Source organism: Microtus pennsylvanicus, chromosome 2 (assembly GCF_037038515.1).
Source record: "Microtus pennsylvanicus isolate mMicPen1 chromosome 2, mMicPen1.hap1, whole genome shotgun sequence".
Lineage (NCBI taxonomy): Eukaryota > Metazoa > Chordata > Mammalia > Rodentia > Cricetidae > Microtus > Microtus pennsylvanicus.
Genome location: NC_134580.1, coordinates 104,271,026 through 104,294,004, shown reverse-complemented (window position 1 = coordinate 104,294,004; position 22,979 = coordinate 104,271,026). Strand labels below are relative to the sequence as shown.

General features: G+C 40.5%; 1 protein-coding gene across 2 annotated transcripts; it reads right to left on the bottom strand.

Annotated features, from left to right (window-relative positions):
- Nucleotides 1-2,966: 2,966 nt before the first annotated feature.
- Nucleotides 2,967-22,862, bottom strand: Dtwd1 (DTW motif tRNA-uridine aminocarboxypropyltransferase 1). 2 transcript variants are annotated; one of them, XM_075962045.1, is made up of 5 exons: nucleotides 22,779-22,862; nucleotides 19,595-19,919; nucleotides 15,372-15,515; nucleotides 14,154-14,412; nucleotides 2,967-3,517 (listed from the first exon to the last, which is right to left on the bottom strand). In XM_075962045.1, exons 2-5 carry the CDS (start codon nucleotides 19,901-19,903, stop codon nucleotides 3,270-3,272), a joined length of 960 nt encoding a protein of 319 aa, XP_075818160.1. In that variant the 5' UTR covers nucleotides 19,904-19,919; nucleotides 22,779-22,862; the 3' UTR covers nucleotides 2,967-3,269. The 2 variants fall into 2 exon arrangements, with proteins under 2 accessions (XP_075818160.1, XP_075818158.1); XM_075962043.1 differs by having other exon boundaries at nucleotides 3,132-3,517; nucleotides 19,595-19,880; nucleotides 22,779-22,855.
- Between the last annotated feature and the right edge of the window lie 117 nt (nucleotides 22,863-22,979).

The following is a 22,979-nucleotide window of genomic DNA, read 5'->3' as shown; positions in this document are numbered from 1 at the left end:
CCACACAAGGTGGGAGAGAACAGACTCCACGCCCATGTACAAATGCTGCTGCACACACCCTCGCCTTTACAAATCATACACATACACACAATAATTGCAGCTTTTTAAATTAAAAGCAGTTTAAAGGTTTTGGCTTCTCTCGACAATCTCTCAGGAAACTCAGCATCACCATAACCTGGATATATGCAGATTAACAGAGTATACAGATTGGCCTATCTCCTGCTGTTATTTTTTTTTTTTTTTGTGAATTTACCATTGTTGTGCCTCCAACCTTCCCCTTTACAATGAAGCGTGTGGCTAATCAAAGCACCGCCATTCACACTTTAGACTTCTGGGTTTGCTTGATTTAGTAATGTACATGTAGTCTGTGATCTCAGTTATAACACTTAACAAGGCCAACAAGTATTTAGAAATTAGAATTTTCTACTCTGATATTTTATCTTCCAACTCTTGTATTGAATGATTTCAGTAGTTCCTCAGTTTCTAGGCCCTCTTTTATTACATACTATTCAATTGTATTTTTTTTAATAAACACATTCTTCCTGAAAATACTCAACAGTCTTTTTCCTTTGTGTTCAATGCTTTTCCTTCCATTTTTCATGTAGTGGACTATATCCATTGTCTGGTGAGAAATGATTCTTATGGGCAGGGCTTTTTTTTTTTTTAGGCTGGCGGTGTTCAATGAAATAATTAGCAATACTTTTCATTGGAGCCATTTAACCACTCGTATGTGGTGACCAAACACTGATACATCATCCTTCCATAACACGGAAGACATCGGCTTTCCTAATGTACCTACTGTACCTGTGACCATTTGAGAGCTTCTGAGGAAGCCAGCTGCTCGTCACTGGAAGGAGAGAATCGGAGACGTGGTGGCATATGAATGGAACTGAGAAGAAGCAAGAACCTAGGATTCTGGATGGAAAATTAAATTTTTTCATGAAATAAAATGATATTAAAGACAGACCTGGGACAGAGACCAAATTAACATGGTCTCTAGGAAAAGACCAAATGAAGTCCTTTTATTACGTCATTAAGTCTTCCCAATGGGCTGAGAAGGCCCTGTCACTAAGCCTGGCTGTATGGGAGGAGTAAGAGGCTTCCCAAGCTGAAGCCTTGCAGGTCTGTACAGTTAGGCCTGGGCACTCAGCAGCTCTCGTGTCTCTTTCTCTAATCCTTCCCTGCTGAAGTCTTCTGGACTTACTCCCACATAACTTCACCTTTAGAGAAGCCCCCAATTCCTTTATGACACGTGTTTAAAAATTAGACTAACAGCTGGGCGGTGATGGCGCACACCTTTAATCCCAGCACTTGGGAGGCAGAGGCAGGCGGATCTTTGTGAGTTCAAGACCAGCCTGGACTACAAGAGCTAGTTCCAGGACAGGCTTCAAAGCTACAGAGAAACCCTGTCTCGAAAAGCAAAACAACAACAACAACTACAAATTAGACTAATACTTTAAGTGCGGTCTGCTTTTCTAACCAAATCCCACCTAAAATAGCTGGCTCCCTGGAAGAGTCTAAGGTAAGATTGAATTTGCAACTCTATTGACTTCAGGATCCTAGGTGGTGAAACTGAAAGAAAGAAAAGAGACTAGCAAGGAGGGGAACCCAAGGCAAACTGACAAATCGCTGGACAGCATCGCTGTTGTGGTATGGAGTCCGCGAAGAGACAGTATTAGTCTCTTGGCAAGTCTTCCTGTCCAACCAATCCTGTCATCATGTCAGGATGAGCAGGCTGAGAGCGTGGATACAATACAATCTGCTGAAGGGAGCGAGTGTACCAGACACTTCTAGACACTAATCTAGTTAGTACCACTAACACTGCAGATTACATCCCAAAGCCCTTTCGGCAGCCACAGGGAATCCCGCAAGCCTACTGGTATTGTCAGTGTGTAAGATGGGAACTAAGACAAAGTCATTCGTCAGGAGCTTAAGAAATAATGGGCTAAAACTCCTCCTGGATGTTCAAGATGTATGTGTTACTGTATCCAAAGATGGGCTGTCTACTGGCACAAAAAAATGCCATAAAACAGTTAAATACCAGTGCAGTAAGGCACTCCCTGCGCACATGTCAGATAGGTGGCTTCATGTCACGTGACCTACACAGGGGTTCAGGGACAGGAAAAGGGCAACCTTGCACCCTCCAGCAGGTAAGCAGAGTCTTGTACATTTATATGTCAACAGCCAAACCACAAAAATAGCAATACAGCCAGCTTGGAGATGTTTATGGCTCAGATTCAGAGCGAGAGGTACTCAAAGCAACAAGAGCAGGGCTGAAGGGCCCTTATACAGGGAGAACAGCTTAAGGCCATTCTTAGAGTTTATCACACCAAAGAGAAACAAGGCAAGTACAGCCAGCTCATTATTCCTACAGGTATCCTCTGCTGTCGGGCTAAGCAATACTCTCATCTGAGGCATGTGCGTTACTCCTGCTGTGAGATGGCAAATGAGTGGTAAGATCATTCTCTCCTCTGTTTTCTTCAATCTGGTAACTGTTCTGATGGCTTGCAGAACTGCGTAAATGGCAATACACTTAGCATACACCCGGCTCCGCCCTGCCCCAATTTAGACTTTGCCCTACTTAAATCAATTCAAGCTTACCTTTATTTCTAAAGGCATGTTTCAAATATGAAGAAATTTACTTTAACCCCATATTGCTCACTCTTGAAAAATAAATTCCATCTTGTATGGCTTCCCTAGCACACCAAAACAGACCTGTTTCTGTTGGGCCATGTGCTCTTAGCCCTGGGTCACCTGACTCTCCAAGCAGGTCATATGCACATCCCTCCTGCAAAACCACACGATGCCTAGAGCAGAGGCCAAGCAGAGGGAGGAAGTGTGGGCTTACAGAGACAGCACAACACACCACCTCTGCCAATCTGTCATAAACTCTAGCAAATTATGTTTCACTTTTTTTGTTTTGTTTAAATCCAGAGGTGAGGGTGAATATAAGTGAAAAGAGAAGACAATCTCTAATCATATATAATGTCAATCACATAAATGTAACAAAACATATTAAAATATACAATACAACTGATATATGCCCAAACTGAACAAACAGCTTCTGAACTCTATCTTTCAATCAGGACCATCTCTTTAAAATTACCAAAATTCAAATTTTCCTTTAAAAAAATATGGTAAAAGGAACAAAACTGAAATTTCCCCGAGTTCGCTCACAGGCACTGAGCATGATGAACTCCCCAGAGAAAACAGGCTCAGCTGCAGCTTGTGAACATCAGACAGCCACATGACAAGCGGAGTGTGCAGAACTAATGGATGAGCTTTGGTTTTGTCTTCTCTCCAGAGTCCTTGGCATTCTTTATCAAGCGGTACATAAAAGAGTAGAAGAATAAAAGATTGTCATATTGTCCTTTGTATTTCTCTTTCAGCATGTCACTATGGTAGTCTACCAGGAAGTAATAAATGGCTTCAATTGTGGAAAGGAAAGTATCCGGCTTCCCTTTTTGATGGCGCCAAAAGCAAGTTTTTCTTGTTTTCAGTTCAACTTGTAATAACTCTGCCAAACAAACAAAGAAGAGAACATGTGAATACTTCTCAATCGCATTACTATTGAGAACAACAATAATAACTGGTGCACTAATATGCATTGATACACAATGATGATTTCATTACTTCAAGGGTTTTTAAAGCACAGATAAGTTCCTTCTATTCCAATTCTAATAGGGTATTATTATAAATGTACAGAGGAACATAGAGAAACAACGTTGCACAGAACGGAACCGTGTACATCCCCACTGTCCCTGCTTCTCAGACCTGGTAAACACATTGAAAAGTCAACAATCAAGAGAGTCTTACTAAGGGTTTCTATCCTGCTAGCTTCTACCCAAAGTTCCTTTTCAAATTTTGACTCGTTGACAGAACCTCATTATCCATTCGCAAAAAAAGACTTAATTTATCTGATAATGTGATTTTTTTCTAAAACAGTTCCTATTTTTATTCACTCTCTTTTTTTTTTCCTTTATATTTTGGTATAGGTTCTACCTGGGGAAGATGAGAGAGAGAAATACTGAAGGAGGGACGATGTGGGATTCCCCTCTGTATGCTGTGAATATGTTCTATTATCATTGGTTAATAAAAAAGCTGCTTTGTCCTATGGCAGGGCAGAATATAGGTACGCAGAAAAACTAAACTGAATGCAGGGAAAAAGGCAGGGTTAGGAAGACACCATGTAGCTACCTAAGGAGACATCAGAACCTTACTGTAGGCCACAGCCTTGTGGCAACACACAGATTAACAGAAACAAGTTAATTTAAGATGTAAGAGTTAGCTAGGAATACACCTGAGCCATCGGCCAAACAGTGCTGTAATTAAGACAGTTTTTGTGTGATTATTCAGGTCTAGGTGGCTGGGAAACAAAGTGTAGTCTCCAATTTCAGAAATGGTGCTCAATGTTTGGCAACATACATCCACATAAAGCCTAAGAAAGCTTAACAAAGGGCTTCTAGACCCACATAAATAGGAGTCAATTGCAGCTTCTTGGTAGTCACATTTTTTCAGATAGGCTCTGTTTGCTGGCGGCTAGCAGAGGTGCTGCTCCTTTAAGAGATGGCTTCCTGGTTCTACCGGCAACATGACTGGCTCTGGCTCTTTCTGGAGGTTCTGCTACAGAGCACTTAAATGGGGTTTCTGAGCTGCATGTGGCAAGTCGCTTAATAGACCTGCTGTGTCCTGAGCTGGGGCAATGAACATGGTTGGCAGAGCTGGTGGGCAGTAAACACACCTCCACTATATTGAAAGGCTGAGAGAGGTGGAGCCAGCAGCCAGGGCTGCAGTAACCACACTGCTTACCATTTTTTTAAAAAAAAATGCTCCTTGTCAGAAAAGGATTTCAGATATGCAATAAGACAGATTCAGACATTAAAGACCTCGAAACAAGACATAATGTGTTTTAAAAAAAATGTACATAGGCTTAGGAAAAAAAGAAAATAGGTATAAGTAGTTATAGAAAACTAGTTTTAAAAAATAAATTCTTTAAAGAGACAGTAAAAATTGAGTTGATTAGCCTTTTACGGTCTAGTTTCTTGAGTTCTTTATATATTTTGGAGATGAGACCTTTGTCAGTTGCGGGGTTGGTGAAGATCTTCTCCCAGTCAGTGGGTTGCCTTTTTGTCTTAGTGACAGTGTCCTTTGCTTTACAGAAGCTTCTCAGTCTCAGGAGGTCCCATTTATTCGATGATGCCCTTAATGTCTGTGCTGCTGGGGTTATACGTAGGAAGTGGTCTCCTGTGCCCATGTGTTGTAGAGTACTTCCCACTTTCTCTTCTATCAGGTTCAGTGTGTTCGGACTGATATTGAGGTCTTTAATCCATTTGGACTTAAGTTTTGTGCATGGTGATAGACATGGATCTATTTTCATTCTTCTACAGATTGACATCCAGTTTTGCCAGCACAATTTGTTGAAGATGCTCTCTTTTTTTATTAACCTTCATCAGGTGATGAAAGGAGACAGAGACCCATAGTGGAGCACCGAACTGAAATCTCAAGGTCCAAATCAAGAGCAGAAGGAGAGAGAGCATGAGCAAGGAACTCAGGACCGCGAGGGGTGCACCCACATACTGAGACAATGGGGGATGTTCTATCGGGAACTCACCAAGGCCAGCTGGCCTGGGTCTGAAAAAACATGGGATAAAACTGGACTCACTGAACATAGCAGACAATGAGGACTACTGAGAACTCAAGAACAATGGCACTGGGTTTTTGATCCTACTGCACGTACTGGCTTTGTGGGAGCCTAGGCAGTTTGGATGCTCACCTTACTAGACCTGGATGGAGGTGGGCGGTCCTTGGACTTCCCACAGGGCAGGGAACCCTGATTGCTCTTTGGGCTGACGAGGGAGGGGGACTTGATCGGGGGAGGGGGAAGGAAATGGGAGGCGGTGGGTGGGGAGGAGGCAGAAATCTTTAATAAATAAATAAATAAATAAATAGAGAGACAGTAAAAATAATATATAACAAAAAAGCTACATAAAACGAAAATACACAAAGAATTTGGATTATGCATATTATTGTGTTTTCTTTGAATTTTATGACTGCAGAGACATTTGATTCTGGGGCTGCTAAACTAAACATATACATATATATATTTCTTAAAGGCATCTTGACTTCAAACTTTAAGTCTAAGGACATGTCATTTTGGAAAAGAGGCTCTGCTTTTCTTTCTACAGAGGATAGAAAGCTGTGGATTCCTTCCAGGCTAATGTGGTTTGATGGAACAAAATCCCTTGAAAGGTCTCCATAAACCCTAAAACACTTTGCCCAACAAACAGTAGAAAGGAGTTTGGAGAAAACAATGACAAATTCCCAAAATGATCGTTTATAAATGTTTGTTTTCATTTAAAAAGAGTTGCTTATAAATGGGTAATAGTCATAATCAAGGTCATATTAAAGAAAAAAAGGGGTATATGATAAAGAAATGAATACTTGGGGCTGGAGAGATGACTCAGTGATTAAGAGCACAGGCTATTCTTTCAGAGGTCCTGAGTTCAATTTCCAGCAGCCACATAGTGGCTCACAACCATCTATAATGAGGTCTGATGCCCTCTTCTGGCCTGCAGGCATACATGTAGACAGAATACTGTATACATAATAAATAAAATCTTTAAATAAATGAATACTTTACATTGGTATAGACTTTACTGATACAAATTTAAGGTCAATTTTGTTATATGTATATTTCTAGTCTTGTTTAAGGAATTGTGTTTATACATCTCATTTAAAATGTAATGTATAGCTAAAATTATGAATTAACAGTCATCTATAATAATCAAACTTGTAGTTAAGTTTTCTAGATGTGCAGATATATTTCAGATGGATAGGTATTCTTCAAACCTTTCAAAGATCTACAGAATATAGCATTTAAAATATTTTAAGAACTTAGACTTTTCTTAACCATGAGACATGTCTGCTTCTGGCAGCACCAGTTACTTCAGAGAGATTGATAGGCACTGAAGAAACACGTTAAGGAATTTGCCTTCAATATGACAAGGCTAGCTATTTGGGCAAGAAACTGCTCTTGCCTGGACTTCTTGATGGTATGTTGTATGAAGTGGGAATGCAGGACCCACATAAAAGTGACTGCTGAACTTCCCAAAAGATGGGATGGTCCTTCAGAGTTCCTGCTTCACAGAAAAAACTGCCAGACATTCTGCAGGACACACACAAAAAAGTGACTGACAAACTGCCTATATAGGCAAAACAGTCTTTCAAATTTCCTGCTTTATGGAAAAGTCTGCGAGATACTATGGGCCTGTAGATCAAAGATGGATGTCCCAACATTACAGTAGAACTTTGGGTGACTGTCCAGGCAGGGAGATGTCTCTGTCAATTCTAGAACTTTGGAAGTTGCTTACAACACACTTTCTATTTACTTAGGGGTCTTTGATTGTTGAAGACAGATAGCTATAGCTATAGTTTTCCTTGGTTAGAATAAAAGATAGGAATCTTTAGACTCACAATGAAATATTTTAACCCCAATTCTTGCTTGATATATGTTTTTTATATGCAATTTTACTATGTTAAAGTTAGAAACCTTCCTTTTTATTTAAGCAGAAAGGGAGAGATGATGCAGGAGTCCCCTCTGTATGCTGTGAATATGTTTTATTACCAGTGGTTAATAAAGAAGTTACTTTGGTCTTTGGCAGGGCAGAATATAGTAAGGTGGGAAATCCAAGCAGAGATAGAGAAGAAAAGAAGGTGGTGTCAGGAAGACACTATATAGCTGCTGAAGAAGACGCCAGAACCTTACCAGTAAGTCACAGACTTGTGGTGATACATAAATTAGTAGAAATGGGTTAATTTAAGATGTAAGAGCTATCTAGAAATACGCTTGAGCCACCGGCCAATAGCTTTTGTATGATTCTTTGGGACTGAATGGCCCCAGGACCGGACAGGACAGACATCTCTGTTTACTGACAGAGGAAGGTAACATAGCAGCAAGGAGGTCTGAATAAGTTATTAGGAATCATACTGTTAAATATATACCTAAAATAAAATTTTCTCATCTTGGCTGACAATGCTCCGTCCAAAAACCAAAGATAAAAACAAAACAAAACAACAACAACAACAAAAACAGGCATGAGAAGTCCTCTTTTGAGTTGTTGGTAAATGTTGTCTAAGAGACTCCAACATTACAGATTATTGTTACTCCCCTTGGTTGCCCCCCAGAGTTGGAGGGTAAAAGTCCTTATGCTGAAGACACTATGCTCTTCAGACTTAGGGTCCAGAGGTCTCTGTGTCAGCCCAAGAGTCTCTTCTCTGAGTACTAGCTTTCATGGTACCAGAAGGCAACCACGCAAACTTCCAAAAGAAAGCAACCAACAGTCCGACCCAGCTACGATATCTACAAACCATAACAAAAACCAGCTTAGCACGATATCCTAAGGGTACAGTAGTGGCACCCATCATCTGGTGGTAATCAACTGCTCTCTAATCAATGTAACAAACCCACTAAACAGAGAAATCATGCGTGATACTAAAAACCTGGCCACTTACCCAGGGTTATGAACTCATGGCACTTACCCAGGGTTAGTGAACTCGTGGATCTTGGAGGAGAATCTCTTTAAATTAAACCAGTATAAACCCTTAACTATTTTCAAAATGCCTTCATAATAAAAGTCCTCAAGAAAGTAAGGATAGAACATACCACAATATGATAAAAGCTATATATGACAAATAATAGCCAAAATTATACTAAACAAAGGAAACAGAAGATGTTTAACAAAGGAAAACAGAGTATTTCCTCTAAAATCTTGAACACACAAGGGTGCTATTTTCCTGATTCCTGTTCCATATCATTCTTGAAGTTTTAGCCAGAGCAGCAAGATATGAGAAAGATATAGGGAAGATCAAAATTGGAAAGGAAGAAATTAATCTATTGCTTCTTGCAGACAATGTGATTCTACACTTAAAACACCCCATGGGCTCCACTAGAGAACTTTTGGGTCTGATAAACATGTTCAGCAAAGTCAAAGGATACAGAACCCAGTAGCTTTTTTCTATAGCAATAATAGACTTGCAGAGAAAGAAATCAGGAAAAAACAGTCCACTATAATTGTTTCAAAAACAAAACAAAGCAAAACCAACCCTCCCACCTAGCAATAACCTAATCAAGGAAGTGAAAGATCTCTACAAGGTGGGGAATTGGGAAAAAAAGGAATGCTTGTTCATTGTTGGTGGGAATGTAAACTGTGTGGCCACTATAGATAACACTGTGGAGGTTTCTCAGAACATTAATAAATGAAACTGCCTTACACCTGTCAACATAGTCATCTGGTTAAAAGAAACCAGCTAAGAGGGACATACTTCATGTCAAGAACTGCAAAGTAAAATGACATGAAACATCTTTAGCAAGAGCGGAACACTTCAGACTGCAGAGTAATAAGCAATCTAAAATGGGAACCTAGAAAATAATGTATCACAAAGACAGGAATGATTTCACAGACAAACATACGCCACTGCTGCCAACACGACTCTTGAAGGAATTCTAAAAAGATGTACTATGTTTCAGCAAGAAGGGAAAAAAGAATGCTGAGGAGTAAAGAGGTCAGAAGTTATACAATTCCAAACATACCTCTTATAAAACCTCTGTATAAGACGGTAATCAGGAGAAGTTCTAGTTTGTAGACTAACAGTAAAAGACAGACAGAAATAATGAACACATGCAGGAGCAATGTGCGCAGGAGGAGACTGAACCACGTGCAGATGGAGGAAGTCCTTAGAGTATTTGAAGGGAGAGCTTAAAATGTTGACTTTGAACTTAAAAAAAATCTTTTAATTCATTTAATCTTCTTGTCTGTCTCTGTGTGCACACGCTATATTATTGCTATAGTGTGTGTGTGTGTGTGTGTGTGTGTGTGTGTGTGTGCGTGTGCGTGTGCTATAACATGTGTGTGGTGGCAGTCAGAGGACAAATCCATAGCAGTCAGTTCTTGTTTTATACCATGTTGGTCCTGGGAACTGAATTCAGGCCCAAGCCACCTTGTCTACCCAGCTTTGAACTTTTTAACATGCCATGTGCCCAATCCTCAGAAAGAATTCAGATAGGATTATTTTAAAACAAAATAAATAAAAATATAAAAAATTTAAACCTTATTTCAGGGAAAAAGAAAAAAACAGAAAAACTCATGTGTGGTAGTGCAGCTCTGTGACTTTAGGGCTCTGGAGGGCATCATGGGCTGCAGAGTAAATACCAAGCCAGGCAGAGGTACAGAGTGAACTCGTCTTCCCTGCTGGCTAGCATGGACAGTGCTGGAATTGCTACTCAGGCTGCTCACTCACTTTAGACTGTGCGTACTGCAATACCAAGCTGCCAAGCAAGACATGCCTGTCGCTGCGATAGTGACAGGACTATCTGGAGGCTCACCAACCTCTGTGACCAAGTCTACGGCCCACTCATGGGAGAGAACACACACTTGATAACTGGAACTTGGTCAAAAGCATATGGCTGGGGAAAGCGTGGCCAAAGGGAAGAACACATTACTGTACTTTCCCTAAAGGAACATGTTGTCAGACAGCTTTCTGAATCTTTCTGCTTAGACGAAGAAACCAGCGCTGCTCTCAGCCTGGCGAAGCTCCTGTTCACATGGGGTTACCGTCAAGGCAGAGATGAATCTGGTCAGAGTACTGACAGTATGTGACCGATAAGCTCATAAACGAAAGTGGGCTCTATGTCATCTCCATCTTTTCTTAGTGTGGCAATGCACCCTGTAACAATATGCTGACATGCTGTGGGTAGCAGGGAGGAACAGCTCAGTCACCATGAGATCAGGAGCACAAGCAGCTAGGGCACCACAGTCAGGGGATCAACTGCATGAAATGAGTTCAACGTGTGGCAGGCGCGGTACTACACCAACCTAATGCAAGCTGATAAATGACTGGATGCAGTGCGTTCCACTAGTAAGGTAACTATTTAAATATAGTAAGGTAAATATTTAAAGTCTATTTGCTTTATTTTATGTGTATGAATGTCTGCCTGTGCATATGTACGAGTGTATATCATGTGAGTGCCTCCAAAGAGGGCACTGGATCCCCTGGAACTGGAGTTACATGTGAGCTAACATGTGGGTGCTGGGAACTGAATCCGCGGCTTGACCACTGAGCCAAGTCTTACAGCCTGTTATGGTGATTCTTAATTCAGCATTCACAACACCACAATGGAGGCAGAACTCCTAGTACAGACGTCTGGGAGGTAAAGTGTGGCTTACTCAGCTCAATCAAATGAAAGTGTTTTAAGATCTAAAGGCCACAACTGTTCACAAACATGGACTGTTTCTTATAGAGGCAATTTGGTTTATTCAGAAATATGTAATTATGCCCCATCCCCATTATTCCTGAGGAGGCAGAGAATGCAGGGGCTGAATCAGGACATGCAGAGAGCTGCTTTTAGAGACGCATTTCATGGTTTTGAAATAGCAGGAAGTGAGAGGCATGCTTTCTATGGGAATCAGGAAGGATTAAACAATCTTTAGTAAAATCTCATTTTAGGCAATGATAGTACCAGAATATTTATATTTAGCAAAACAGTACCAGAATAATTCCATTTATAGGTATTTCAGGGACTTTCACTTGTATTCATTCATTTGAACCTAGAAATCACCATATAAGGTAATAATAAGAAAAATGTCCCAGAAAAATCTTTAGACTGAGGAGTAACTTGCTACAGTCACGGGACCAAGACGCTGTGGCAGGCAGTGATCTCTCACTTCTTCAAAGCACAGAGCAGTATGGATTCATCTACTAAATAACAAAAAATTCTTCAAAGTCGTGTGACCCACAGGTACAAACTAATTAGTTATCTAACAAATTAATTAAGCCAGTGAAATGTACTTCACACTTCCTTTAGTTTGGAAATGATTAAGGTTGTCGTACATCTTTTCTTGAAGGACCTATTGGCAACCACACAATAACAATCAAGCAGCTCTCTTGTCTTCTAATCATAAACTGTTCGATAACTGGAAAAATCCTAAAGTTTCACATTGAGAATGTGAAAGAAAGAACTGAGAAAGGTCTAAAGAAACAAAAGAAACAGTATGTGAGCCTGAACTTCAGATTACTGACTGTGTTACATTTAAACTGTTATTAGGAGTTCAGCATTTCACTCAAGTGAAAAGGCATACAGGGCCGGGAGATCGTTCAGCGGTAATGCACTTGCTGCGCAGCAAATGGACCTGAGGCCGGGAGGTGGCTCAGCGGGTAACACACTTTCTGTATAACACCATGGGCTTGAGTAGATCCTAGAATCGGGGTGAAGGCAGATGTAGTAGCACACAGCTACAATCCCAACAGCTTTGGTGAGATGGAAGTAGAAGCAGAGAAGGGGGACAGTCAGGGGCTTTAGGTCAGCTAGTCTGGGGCAATGAACAAGAGGCTCTGTCTGAAACACGATGACACCAGACACCATCCTCTCACCGCCATGTGCACTCAGTGGCATGCATGTGCCTACAGAACACATAAACACATGTGCCTACACATGCACACATGCATTATATATACACACAAACACATATACACATAGGTTTTCAGAAAAGGCATAGAGAGAGAAGTAAAAAGAGAAATTCTTATAATACTAAACTCAGCCAGACCACCACTGTGAACTCACAGTATGCACACCTAATGTTTCCTCAGCTCTGTCCACTGAAGAAACAGCCTGCAGTGACTGACAGACAGAACTCAGCTTCTAGTCTCAGATCCTAGCAAACAAACCACAGGTCTTTAAGAAAATGCTGATTCCAAGTCTGTGTCAGGAAGAAAGGCAAAGCAGGTTTGAGATGCTCTGCTGCACCTGCCGAGCCGGTCCTACCCCAAACCACTGAGGCCAGTGACAAAAAGGCCGTCAACACAGGAAGAAGGAGCATGACTAAACTTTCTCCACTTTTCACTTCTCAACATAATGACTGCTTGATCCATGAATACTAAACACTGCAGAGAAAGTCTACAGCCCGAAAGCTTTACGCCAGTATATTAAAGGAAAACAAACCTTTCCGGTGCAGAGATCTGGCAATCAGCACCATCATTGGTAGTCGATTATAAATATGGAAACAACTTGTTTTGTATGCTTCCCGACTTAATGCAACGGTAAGTATATAACCTCGATTCAATGTGCATGAACTGTTCATGTAGACAACGGATGGAATGACAGGGACAGGACACACTATCAATAATAACAACACATGACAGACACGAACTGGACCAGCTGTAGACAAGCCTGGATTTAGTCTTTCTTTAAAGTACCCTAACTATGGGTCTGGAAAAAGAAAAGTGGTTAACAGCACTTCCGTTCATGTGCAGGACCCAAGTTCGGTTCCCAGTACCTACATTAGGAAACTTGCAACTGCCTACAACTCCAGCTCCAAGGGATCAGATGCCCTCTTCTGACCTCCATGGGTTCCTACATGTACATGCACACATATACACACATAAATTTTAATCTAAAATGTATGCTAACCAAAATATCTAGACTGAGTATAATCATGAGATATGAAACGACCAATCCAACCACTTTACCAAAATCTAAATCAACCTCAGACCCTGAATTTCCTGTAAACAATTTGTTTTTCCAATGCTTGCAGCTGCTCTCAGGAGTTCCTGATGGCAGGGGAGTGGTTTCTGGTGGGTTTGGCTGGGGTGTGGCTATCAGTTAAGGATCCCTATATAAGCTGCCCTGGAACACAATAAAGGGAGCATTCTTGGCACTTTTGTTTCAAGGATGCCCCGTGTCCTCGTGTCTCTCTCTCTGTGTTCACAGCCCCCAACATTTCCCCGACACAGCATTTTAACTTGGCTTTTAAATGCTTGTATACCTTTAGTTTCTTAATCTAGAAGAGTTTCCTAATTTAATTTTCCTTGATTTAGATTTTGGTAAAGTGCTAATGGTGTTGTATTTATTACACAGGAGTGTCCTTATTGTTAAAAAGAGCAATAGTACTTAGAGTGCAGTTGTGCAAAGCCTACTGCTTACTTTAAGATGACTCCACCCATCTTGTACATAGATTCATAAACACACATAATACAGAAAGGGGGAAGAGGAACGGAGCAAATGTGAACATTGAGTGTACCTTTTCTTTTCAGGGAGCTACAAATGAGAAGTTTTTCTAAAGGAAACCTATCAAGGAACGTCCCCAGACACATTGCCTTACCCCGAAGGCGCTCATCAGAGATTATCTGGTTTGTCTGGCTCCAGGTGCTGTCAATAAAGACCACTCTTTTCAATGCTGGACCTTTGTGCAGGCTCTCATTCAAATCAGAGCCTCCCTCCACCTCAGTTCTCTTGAGTTTAAAAGGTGGCACGTCAAGATCATCAGTTTTGCTTCTACTTTTACTTTCAATCCTTTGTTGCAGATGAAAAGAGACATCTTTTATTGAGATGGACTGAGGCCCAGGAAAAACAAGCACAACCTAAAACAAAGAAAGTCAGGTTAGCGCCATGCTGCTGTGATCTTCAACATAAATTCTGACTTAAAACTCTAAAAAAAAGAGATGATGAATGTCTAAAAAAATGGGCATTACATTGATTCCATTATTTGCTTCCTTCCATATATGGTAAAGTTTTAGCTTTTTCCTAATAGCATATAATCATATTATACTACCTGGAGATGTTAATTCAAAATAATTTATTCACTAATTGACAAAGCCAAGTTAACGGTACCTTGAATTAAAACACACACACACACACACACATTTCTGTGGTATGGTGCTATACTCCTATAATCCCAGCACTTGAGATGCAGGGACATGAATCAGGTCCAGCCTGGGCTTCCTAAGAGTTACAGGCCAGCCAAAGAGAAAAAAAGGCAATATACATCATACTTTCTAAAGACAACCACTGGAAACTATCCAAAGACTAGATACTATCTTCACTTGTATAATAAGGAAAGAGAAAAATAAATAAGGCAGGTGAGGAAATGGTGTTGTTTTTTACAGCTATTACTGATGGTACTATACAACAGTATAATATAGTGGAGACTGTGAGACACACTTGTAGGCTTGATATCTACAAGATTAAGACAACAGGATCTTGAGTCTCAAGGCTAGCATGGACTACACAGTGAAACTCTGTCTTAGAATATATAGAGAGTATAATGGTGTGTTCTAATTGATCAAATAAATGGTATTTAACTGACCAGAGAACAATACACAAACATATTACTAGATCAAACTCAGATGTGATTTGTAGATATAACTTTCTAAATAAATTCAAATTATATAGACATATACTGTGAAAACATCATTGAAGTAAAATGCATATTTAGCAATAAATGAGCACAACACTAGATTGCTAAGAATAAGTTCAACTAAGTTCAGAAAGGAGATGGAGCTCCAAGCTCCCAGGAGGTCCCAAGTGCCAAGCCGCCCACCTCATGGTCCTTTCCTTCATATTCTGGGATGCACGGGTATGTGTAGATGCTCACGGAGTTGGGCGCTAAGAGCTTTGCATGCACAGCGGTGCTTTTGCCATCTGTTTCGTTTGGATGCTTAATGATATCGATCTTCAGTGGAAGCTAAAGTAAAAAGACAAACAAAATGAGCATAAAATTCTGATTTTTATGTCAATACAAACCTCTGAAGCTACACATCAAGTTCACACCAAGTTCCTATGAGCACACTTCCAGCTGGAGGCGGTACTGTTTAGGCCAGAGTGCTAAGGATGGTAAGTCATCACAACCCCAATCGCTCCCTCGAGGCTGACCATGTGCTTTAGCAACTACTTCAGCACAGGCCACATGTACGCTGCTCTTAGAGCAACGATCCAGGACTATTTTACTTAAGTCACGTATGCAGTAAGTCCAGTTCCTCATGTCTCAGCATCAGTGCCAAGGACATTTTAAAAAATAATTTCTATGAACTCTAGAATTCAGATTTAAAATTCAAATAGAAATCCTGTTCATCACATATTTACGGTAGGATTTTATGATCTTTGGCAATGCATTTTCACAGCACAAATCAAGCTGCCCACAGGAAAAGCAGCAACAAGATAAGCCTTGAGAGCTTTGACTAACTCTTCTCAAGTTAGACTCGATACAAGCCGCACAGCAACATTTGTCCAAGTGTTTCCCTTAGTCAAGTACAGATTAATTCTTCTGTTCAAAAATAATAATTCTCTTAGGTTTCTTGAGCTAATTTGTTTCTTTTTTATTATTTAAGTCTCTTCATTTCAGACTCTGTTGTTTAGTAAGTATATTTACCAACTCCAAGACCATCATTCCATTCAAAGAAGGTAAGAGCTCTACAAACAGGCCCAGAAAAGCAGTCATTTTACTCTGAAACAGAAAACTGTTCCAGCATAAAATCAGATATGCTACATCTACATTCTAATAGATCTTAATACACATTATATCTATGAACCAGCTGCCACAATCAAGAAAATGATCTGCCACCGTCAAAAAATTTCCTAGTATCCTCTCTTCTTCCTTTCCCACCTGCCAGTTGTCACCTCGGTTCACTTTTTCCAGGATCTTATATAGATAGAATAATAAAATATGGTCTTTACATCTGGTGTCTTTAACTCAAAATAACAACTTTGAAATGCCTAGATACCGCTCATCATTTGTTCTACGGCTCACCCCACCCCATTAAAGACGAGACTTAAGTGGAGAGGCAGCCGCAAGGTCACAGGCCATGACTGAAGTGGGACAGCATTAGCAGAGACGGAAATCACACAAGAGGCAGCAAGATGGGGTCTTGTGGAGAGAGCCTCACCTTCGGAACCCAGAGAGGAGCTGCATTAGGAGACAGAATCTGCCTTGTGAAGAAGGACAGATGTCCGAAAGGGTGAGACGGACCCTTCGGGTGCCTCCAAGGCTACTTTTTAGAGGAGTGGTTGCTATACACTACAAAGTAAACCACATTTCCTTTCTTTTTCTTTCTGAACAATTATGTGAAGACAGGATGCTATAAACAGTATACCTCCAAGGGATGCAGGCACAAATACATACCTCACACAGTTTCCAACTAGGATTTCAACATCGTTATTCTCTTTCATCCCACTCAGCCCAGGCATCATTTATGACACGGGGTCAATTGCATGAAATCAACATAACAATTTCTAACTGTAGGAAATGCATCATCTAAGTAGGCAGCTCACAGACAAGTTGATGAGCAGAGCTTAAAACTCCAAAGGCTCACATTAATAGCTCTGATCGACTTTACATCAAGAACACAGAATGGATTTTAAAAATGAATAAAAACCAAACAAGAACACAGAATTTAATGTTATTAATGAGTTTTGCAAATGAGGTACACTAATTTAATTGTATAATGAAAAGGAAGTTTTATGGACTAAAATCTCCAATTACAAGACAATTTCACACAATTCACAAACTCAGGTCCCAATCTAGGCCATCAGTGCATCAAGCGATGGGAATTTATACTCGTGTTCTGGTTCACCCATTTGACAGGAGAATCACATAAATACTGACATGGCAGAGTAAACACTACAGAATTGACCAGACCAGAGGGCAGTCTGGAAGAGCTGGTCTACTTTGATCATGCAACAGGATGCCCATTTGTCTTCCAGTGGCTATGTTCTTAACAAGAGACTTAGCACACACGCTTCTGCTCAGATATGTCAAGATGCCACCAGCAGGAAGGCACAAGTGCTTCCCCAAAGCCAGCCTTTTCAAACAGGGCTGCTGAAGCTGGAGGTTTTGGGTTTCTCCCTTCTTTTTTATCTTTATTCATTTCTTATAGTTTTCAAATTCTGAATCGAATAAAGATATGTTTGATTTATTCTTGTCTTACTTTTCTGTTGCTATGGCAAAACCCCATGACCAAAATTCTTATAAAAGAGATAGTTTATTTGGGGATAACAGTTTCAGAGCATTAGTCCATGACCATCTTAGCAGGGAGCATAGCAGGGGGCAGTGGACATGGTGCTAGAGCAGCAGCTGTAGCTGAGGGTTCACATCTTAACCCACAACCACAACGCAGAGACCGAGAGCACTGGGGACTGCACGAGTCTCTTGAATCTCAGATCCGGCCCCCAGTGACACATCTCCTCTAATGAGACCTTATCTCCTAACTTTCCCAAAAACTGGGGATCAAGTATTCAAATACATGAGCTGACAAGCCATTTCCTTGCAAATCACAATTGCCCAGACTAAAACTTCAGGGGTAAGAGGGACTTACTCCTGTGTTCAGCTTCCTAAGCAAGCCCTCTGGCAGCAAATGCTGAAGGTTTCTTTAAAACTGAGGTGTAATTTACAAACAACATTATTTGGACTATTTCTCTTAATGTATATCAATATATCAAATTTTATGGGCACTAAAATATACATTTTAGACAGTCAAATAATTGGCGTGGTTTTTAAGTACCTCTAGTAAACGGTGAGGACTGCCACTGGTTTGGAAAATAAATTTGTTAAACTTCTATCAAAATAGTAGCCCTATAAATACAGCTTTTAGCGTTCTGATCTACAACCCTTTTTTGAACATACTTTAAGATAAAAAGGTTTTTTTTCTTTAATGTTTTTGAGACAGTGTCTTACTAAGTAACCCACGCCTGCCTCAAACTCACTTCATAGCCCATACTGGCATCAATCTCCTAACCAATCTGCCTCAGCCTCCCGAGTTCTGCAAGTACACTTGGCAAGGTAAGGTTTTTAACGAAACATTTTCTTTATGTGGCTGTGGCATAAACAGAAGACAGGACTCTGACGTGTACCGTTGCTATTAGTGAGGACATTAACAAAAATCCTTAATCTCAAACTTTTATTATTTTCTTTTCTGAGCAAACTGGAAATGTATTACCGCATTCTTGGCCAATAAACTTTGTCTTCATTTTTATGTGTGATTTTAGACCCCCCCAGGACACCATGGACTTGCAAGATGATTCATGTAACAAAATAAGCATTAAATTGTCTTTCATAGTTCAAGTCTAAATAAACATTAAACATCACAATACATATTTCTGAACTCAACTTCAACTTGTTAGTGACAAGTTGCATTTGTGCTAGGTGTAGAAGTGAATTCTCTAAAGTCGTAATACATGCTGATCATGCTTAATATACTTGCTTCTCACATTTGGTCAATGCTAGGCAAGTTAACACATACATAATAAATTCTTTAATTACATGTAAACAATCTATTAACACTTTACTTACACAAAGTCTTGATAAATACCACAAACCATGAAAAGCAATGGATTTAAGTCAGCTTTCCAAGTGGTTTGAAATCACCGTAATCACAACACGGTCCAATGTGAAGGGCCCAGCCCTTTACATTTTAGCTTAGTTTAGAATTGGCTGTGGCCATCTGCTCCATTCTACATATCCGATGGGGAAAGTCACAGAACCTCAGGCAAACTCCCACCCTGATTCTACCTACAATGTTTTCCCAAGGACCTGAAGTCGGTTTTGAAGCTTCTTCAAGTGAGACTATAAAACTGTCTTCTGTAATTAATTTTTTAAACTGATTAATGTCATCAAAATTATCTAATTTATTTCAAACTCAAGTGATTTTTCTAGAAACAAGAAAGAGATATAGTTTCACTAATGTCAAATTGTCCATTAATACAATTCACTTCCAAGCTCATCCAATGTATCAAAGTAGGCATAAGCTATCTTTAAAACAGGCCTCTTACTTGTACAAGTGGAATCTGCTCGGTGGGCACATTTTCCACCGGGACATAGCAGGTGTAGCAGTAGAACATCCTAGAGCCACCGCACTGGAGGCACCGTGACCTCCCACTCCGCTGAGCCTTATGGAGCACTTCCTGAGATGCTAAGCGTAAGTTCTGAAGCGGGTCTTCTGAAGCTACGGAAGCAGTGTGGGATTGTTTTGTTTCCATACAATTTCCATGATTTTTTTCACTTTCTTGAGAAAATACAGATGGACGGAGAGCCATTCTTTCTTTGAACCAAAATATTCTGTTTTTAAAAACACGTGTCATAGGTGCACTGTAAAAACTAAAAGGAGAAGACATGAAAAGTGTCATTGTACTGCTGTTACAAGTAAAACTGTCCATATAATTTACGCTGTTAGGGCTAGCATTTACCAACAGATATTACTAAGTTAAAAACCCACTGAATTGATATCCTTGAAAATACAAAATTGAAAAACAATCAACTCAAAAGAGCAATTTCAGTTTCTCTTACGAACTATTCTTCCAACAGAAAATGGAAATATGCTATATTAAAAACCACTTCAAACATAAAATTTAGACACCGGTGGTCCATTTTGATAGTACCAATTTGTCTCAAATATGGCAATTTTGATTTAAAAATATTAAGAATATAATGAATTTCTGTTTGTATCATACAGAAAAACATTCAAGCATGTAGACTCTAGCTTTGAATTGACACCTGTGACAGAACTCTCACAGTGAACTCCAATGAAAAGAACAGTGGCATGAGCGAAAAATCAGTTGGCTATTATAAGCTATTATGAACACACACGCTTTTCTTCTTCCCCTGATTCTGACCACTGTTCTGCTTAATGTTCCCTCCCAGGGCAGGTCATAGAAAGTCTAAGTTTAGACTGTTCCACTTTCATAGTAGATGAACAAATGCCCGTTTCAAAATGGGTTCTGCCCTACACCTTGGAGGAAGGACAGCTGAAGAACCGACAGACCCTGATGGCTCCCTTTCACTCTGCTACCAGGTCAGCCTATAAAACACTCTCTGTAAGAACCCGAGGCAGGGGCTTCTGGGAGCTTCTGGGCAGTTGACTATGCAGGGGAACTCATTCACACACCGTAGGGCAGTAACACCTCAACTGCACTGGGAGGAAGTGCCTGAGCGTGGGGCCCTTCCCTACTTCTGCCTGCCTGCATGTTTCAATCTGCTCAAATATCCTTTATAATAACTAGTAAATGCAAGCACTAATGTTTCCTAAGATCTGTGGGCCACATAAGCAAATCAAATGCATCTAAACAGGGGTTGAAGGAATCTCAGCCTGTAGTTAGTTGGGAGGAAACTCTGAAGGCCCAGCTTGGGCGTGGTTATGAGGATACAGCAATCTTGGGAACTGAACTGTCAGCCTGTAGATTCTGACACTGTCTTCAGTAATGTCAGGGCTGAATTTGAGGACATCCGCTAGCATCCACCATAGAATTACTGCTGGGGGGAAATCCCCACACCTTTTAAGATCACCAGTATCCATGATGATTATGGAGTGAGAGAAGAAGAAAACACGCCATTCTGTTCTTCCTAACATACATATGCTCTACAAGATATATTCCACTCCAACTATAATTAGTCAACCATAATACATCTGCTAACGCTGAAACAGCTACGGACAACTGTATTTGTAAATATATATATATATATATATATATATATATATATATATATATATATATATATATGCCATAAGGTGAAACATATGATCTTAAGTCTCCTGAATTTTTCAAAAGTACATACCCTCAGACACTCTAGTAAAGAAACAACAATGTAAGAACTTCCTCACTTAATATTTTCTGTGCAGGTTATGTATATGCATGTGTGTGTGTGTGTGATGACAATTAATGAAAAAGAGGACATGGGGGATATAAGTGCATGCCTAAATATGTGAAGAGAGACACAGCTGGAGTCGTGGGGGACTGGAAAGACTTGGGAAACAATGGCTATTCTCAAGAAACCAACAAACGAGCATCTTAATGATCTATTCATTATGCAACTTAGGCTGAAAAAAATAATTTATAATTCTTCCTTCTACCCAATGTCTCCAAAATTAATCACATTCATGCAGTTTCATCTTGTCTCCTTTGCACATAACATTGATATTTAGGCGCAAAGTCAGATTCTAATTCAGTTCCTTATTAATCCACACAGACAAAGGCCAGTCTTACATTTCTGGGTACTTATTACTCAGTCCACATATTTGATATGGAGAAATGTATTCATTTAGAGGCTCCTTTCAGGAAAACTTTCCTTCTGGCAAAAGTAGAATTTTTTCCGATTTACCTATTTATGATTTTTTTTATACTTTTAGATAGATTCAAATACTTGTCAACAGAATTAAAACCATTCTGTAAAAGGCATCCAGGATGAATCTCACTACTCAACTTTCGGGCTCTGCACAGCCTGGTACAGATGGCAGGCTGATACTTAACTTTATTTTCCTCAAAGTGAAGTAAAAGGTTAGCTTTCCATTACAGTAAGCTGATTTGCCTCCTAAGGAAACAGTCTTTAAATGTCACCTATCTTGAATTGTGAACTAATTCAGGATCACACAAAACCGTTTTCAATATCTGTTTGTGAAGTACTAAGAATTGGTCATATAATTTGTACAGGCACAATAACCACTTTTTAAAACATCCGAGATATCTCCATTTTTAAAAAAAAAAAAAAAACCACAGAACTAGAAGCCTCCTCCACAGAACAGGTTATATGGCAGGCAGTGTGTCTTACAAGTTTTAATTTGGAGTCCAATCATAAGCAGTCCTGAAATGCTGCAAGGTTAGGTAGGCATCGCTACTCTTACCCAACCAAGTGGAACTATCAATGCAAAGTCTTGTCTTGCATTCCCAAGAAACAGACACAAGAAACGCGTCTGCTTATTGGCTGATGGTAACAGCATACACACCCCTGTCTTCCTCCTTCCGTGACCACCCTCAAACCACTCCAAAGCCTGAATTACATAATGGCGCTCACAGGGAGCTGGCCCTGCCAGGATTGAGCTCCCCGAGTTGGGAAGCCTGGTAAATAGTCATTTAGGCCTCAAACCATTGAATCTGTCCCCACAGGCACGAATCGCGGCGCTTGCCCGCAGTAGGACTTCCGCGGGGCCCCGGCCCCAGCCACCCGACCCGAAGGAAGGCCGACCTGCTCCACGCCGAACTCGCGGTCCACACCGCCTCCGCTCCGCGCACCCTACCCGGAGCGCTTTCTGCAGGACACCGCTGGGCGGGAGCTGCGGTTGCCAGGGCCACGGTGACGCTAAGGGCTGCGCATGCTCGGAGGGAGAGTCCTGCGGACAAGCCGGTAGACCTCCTTCCGGAAGGGAAGTCCCGCCTTTGTTTTCTC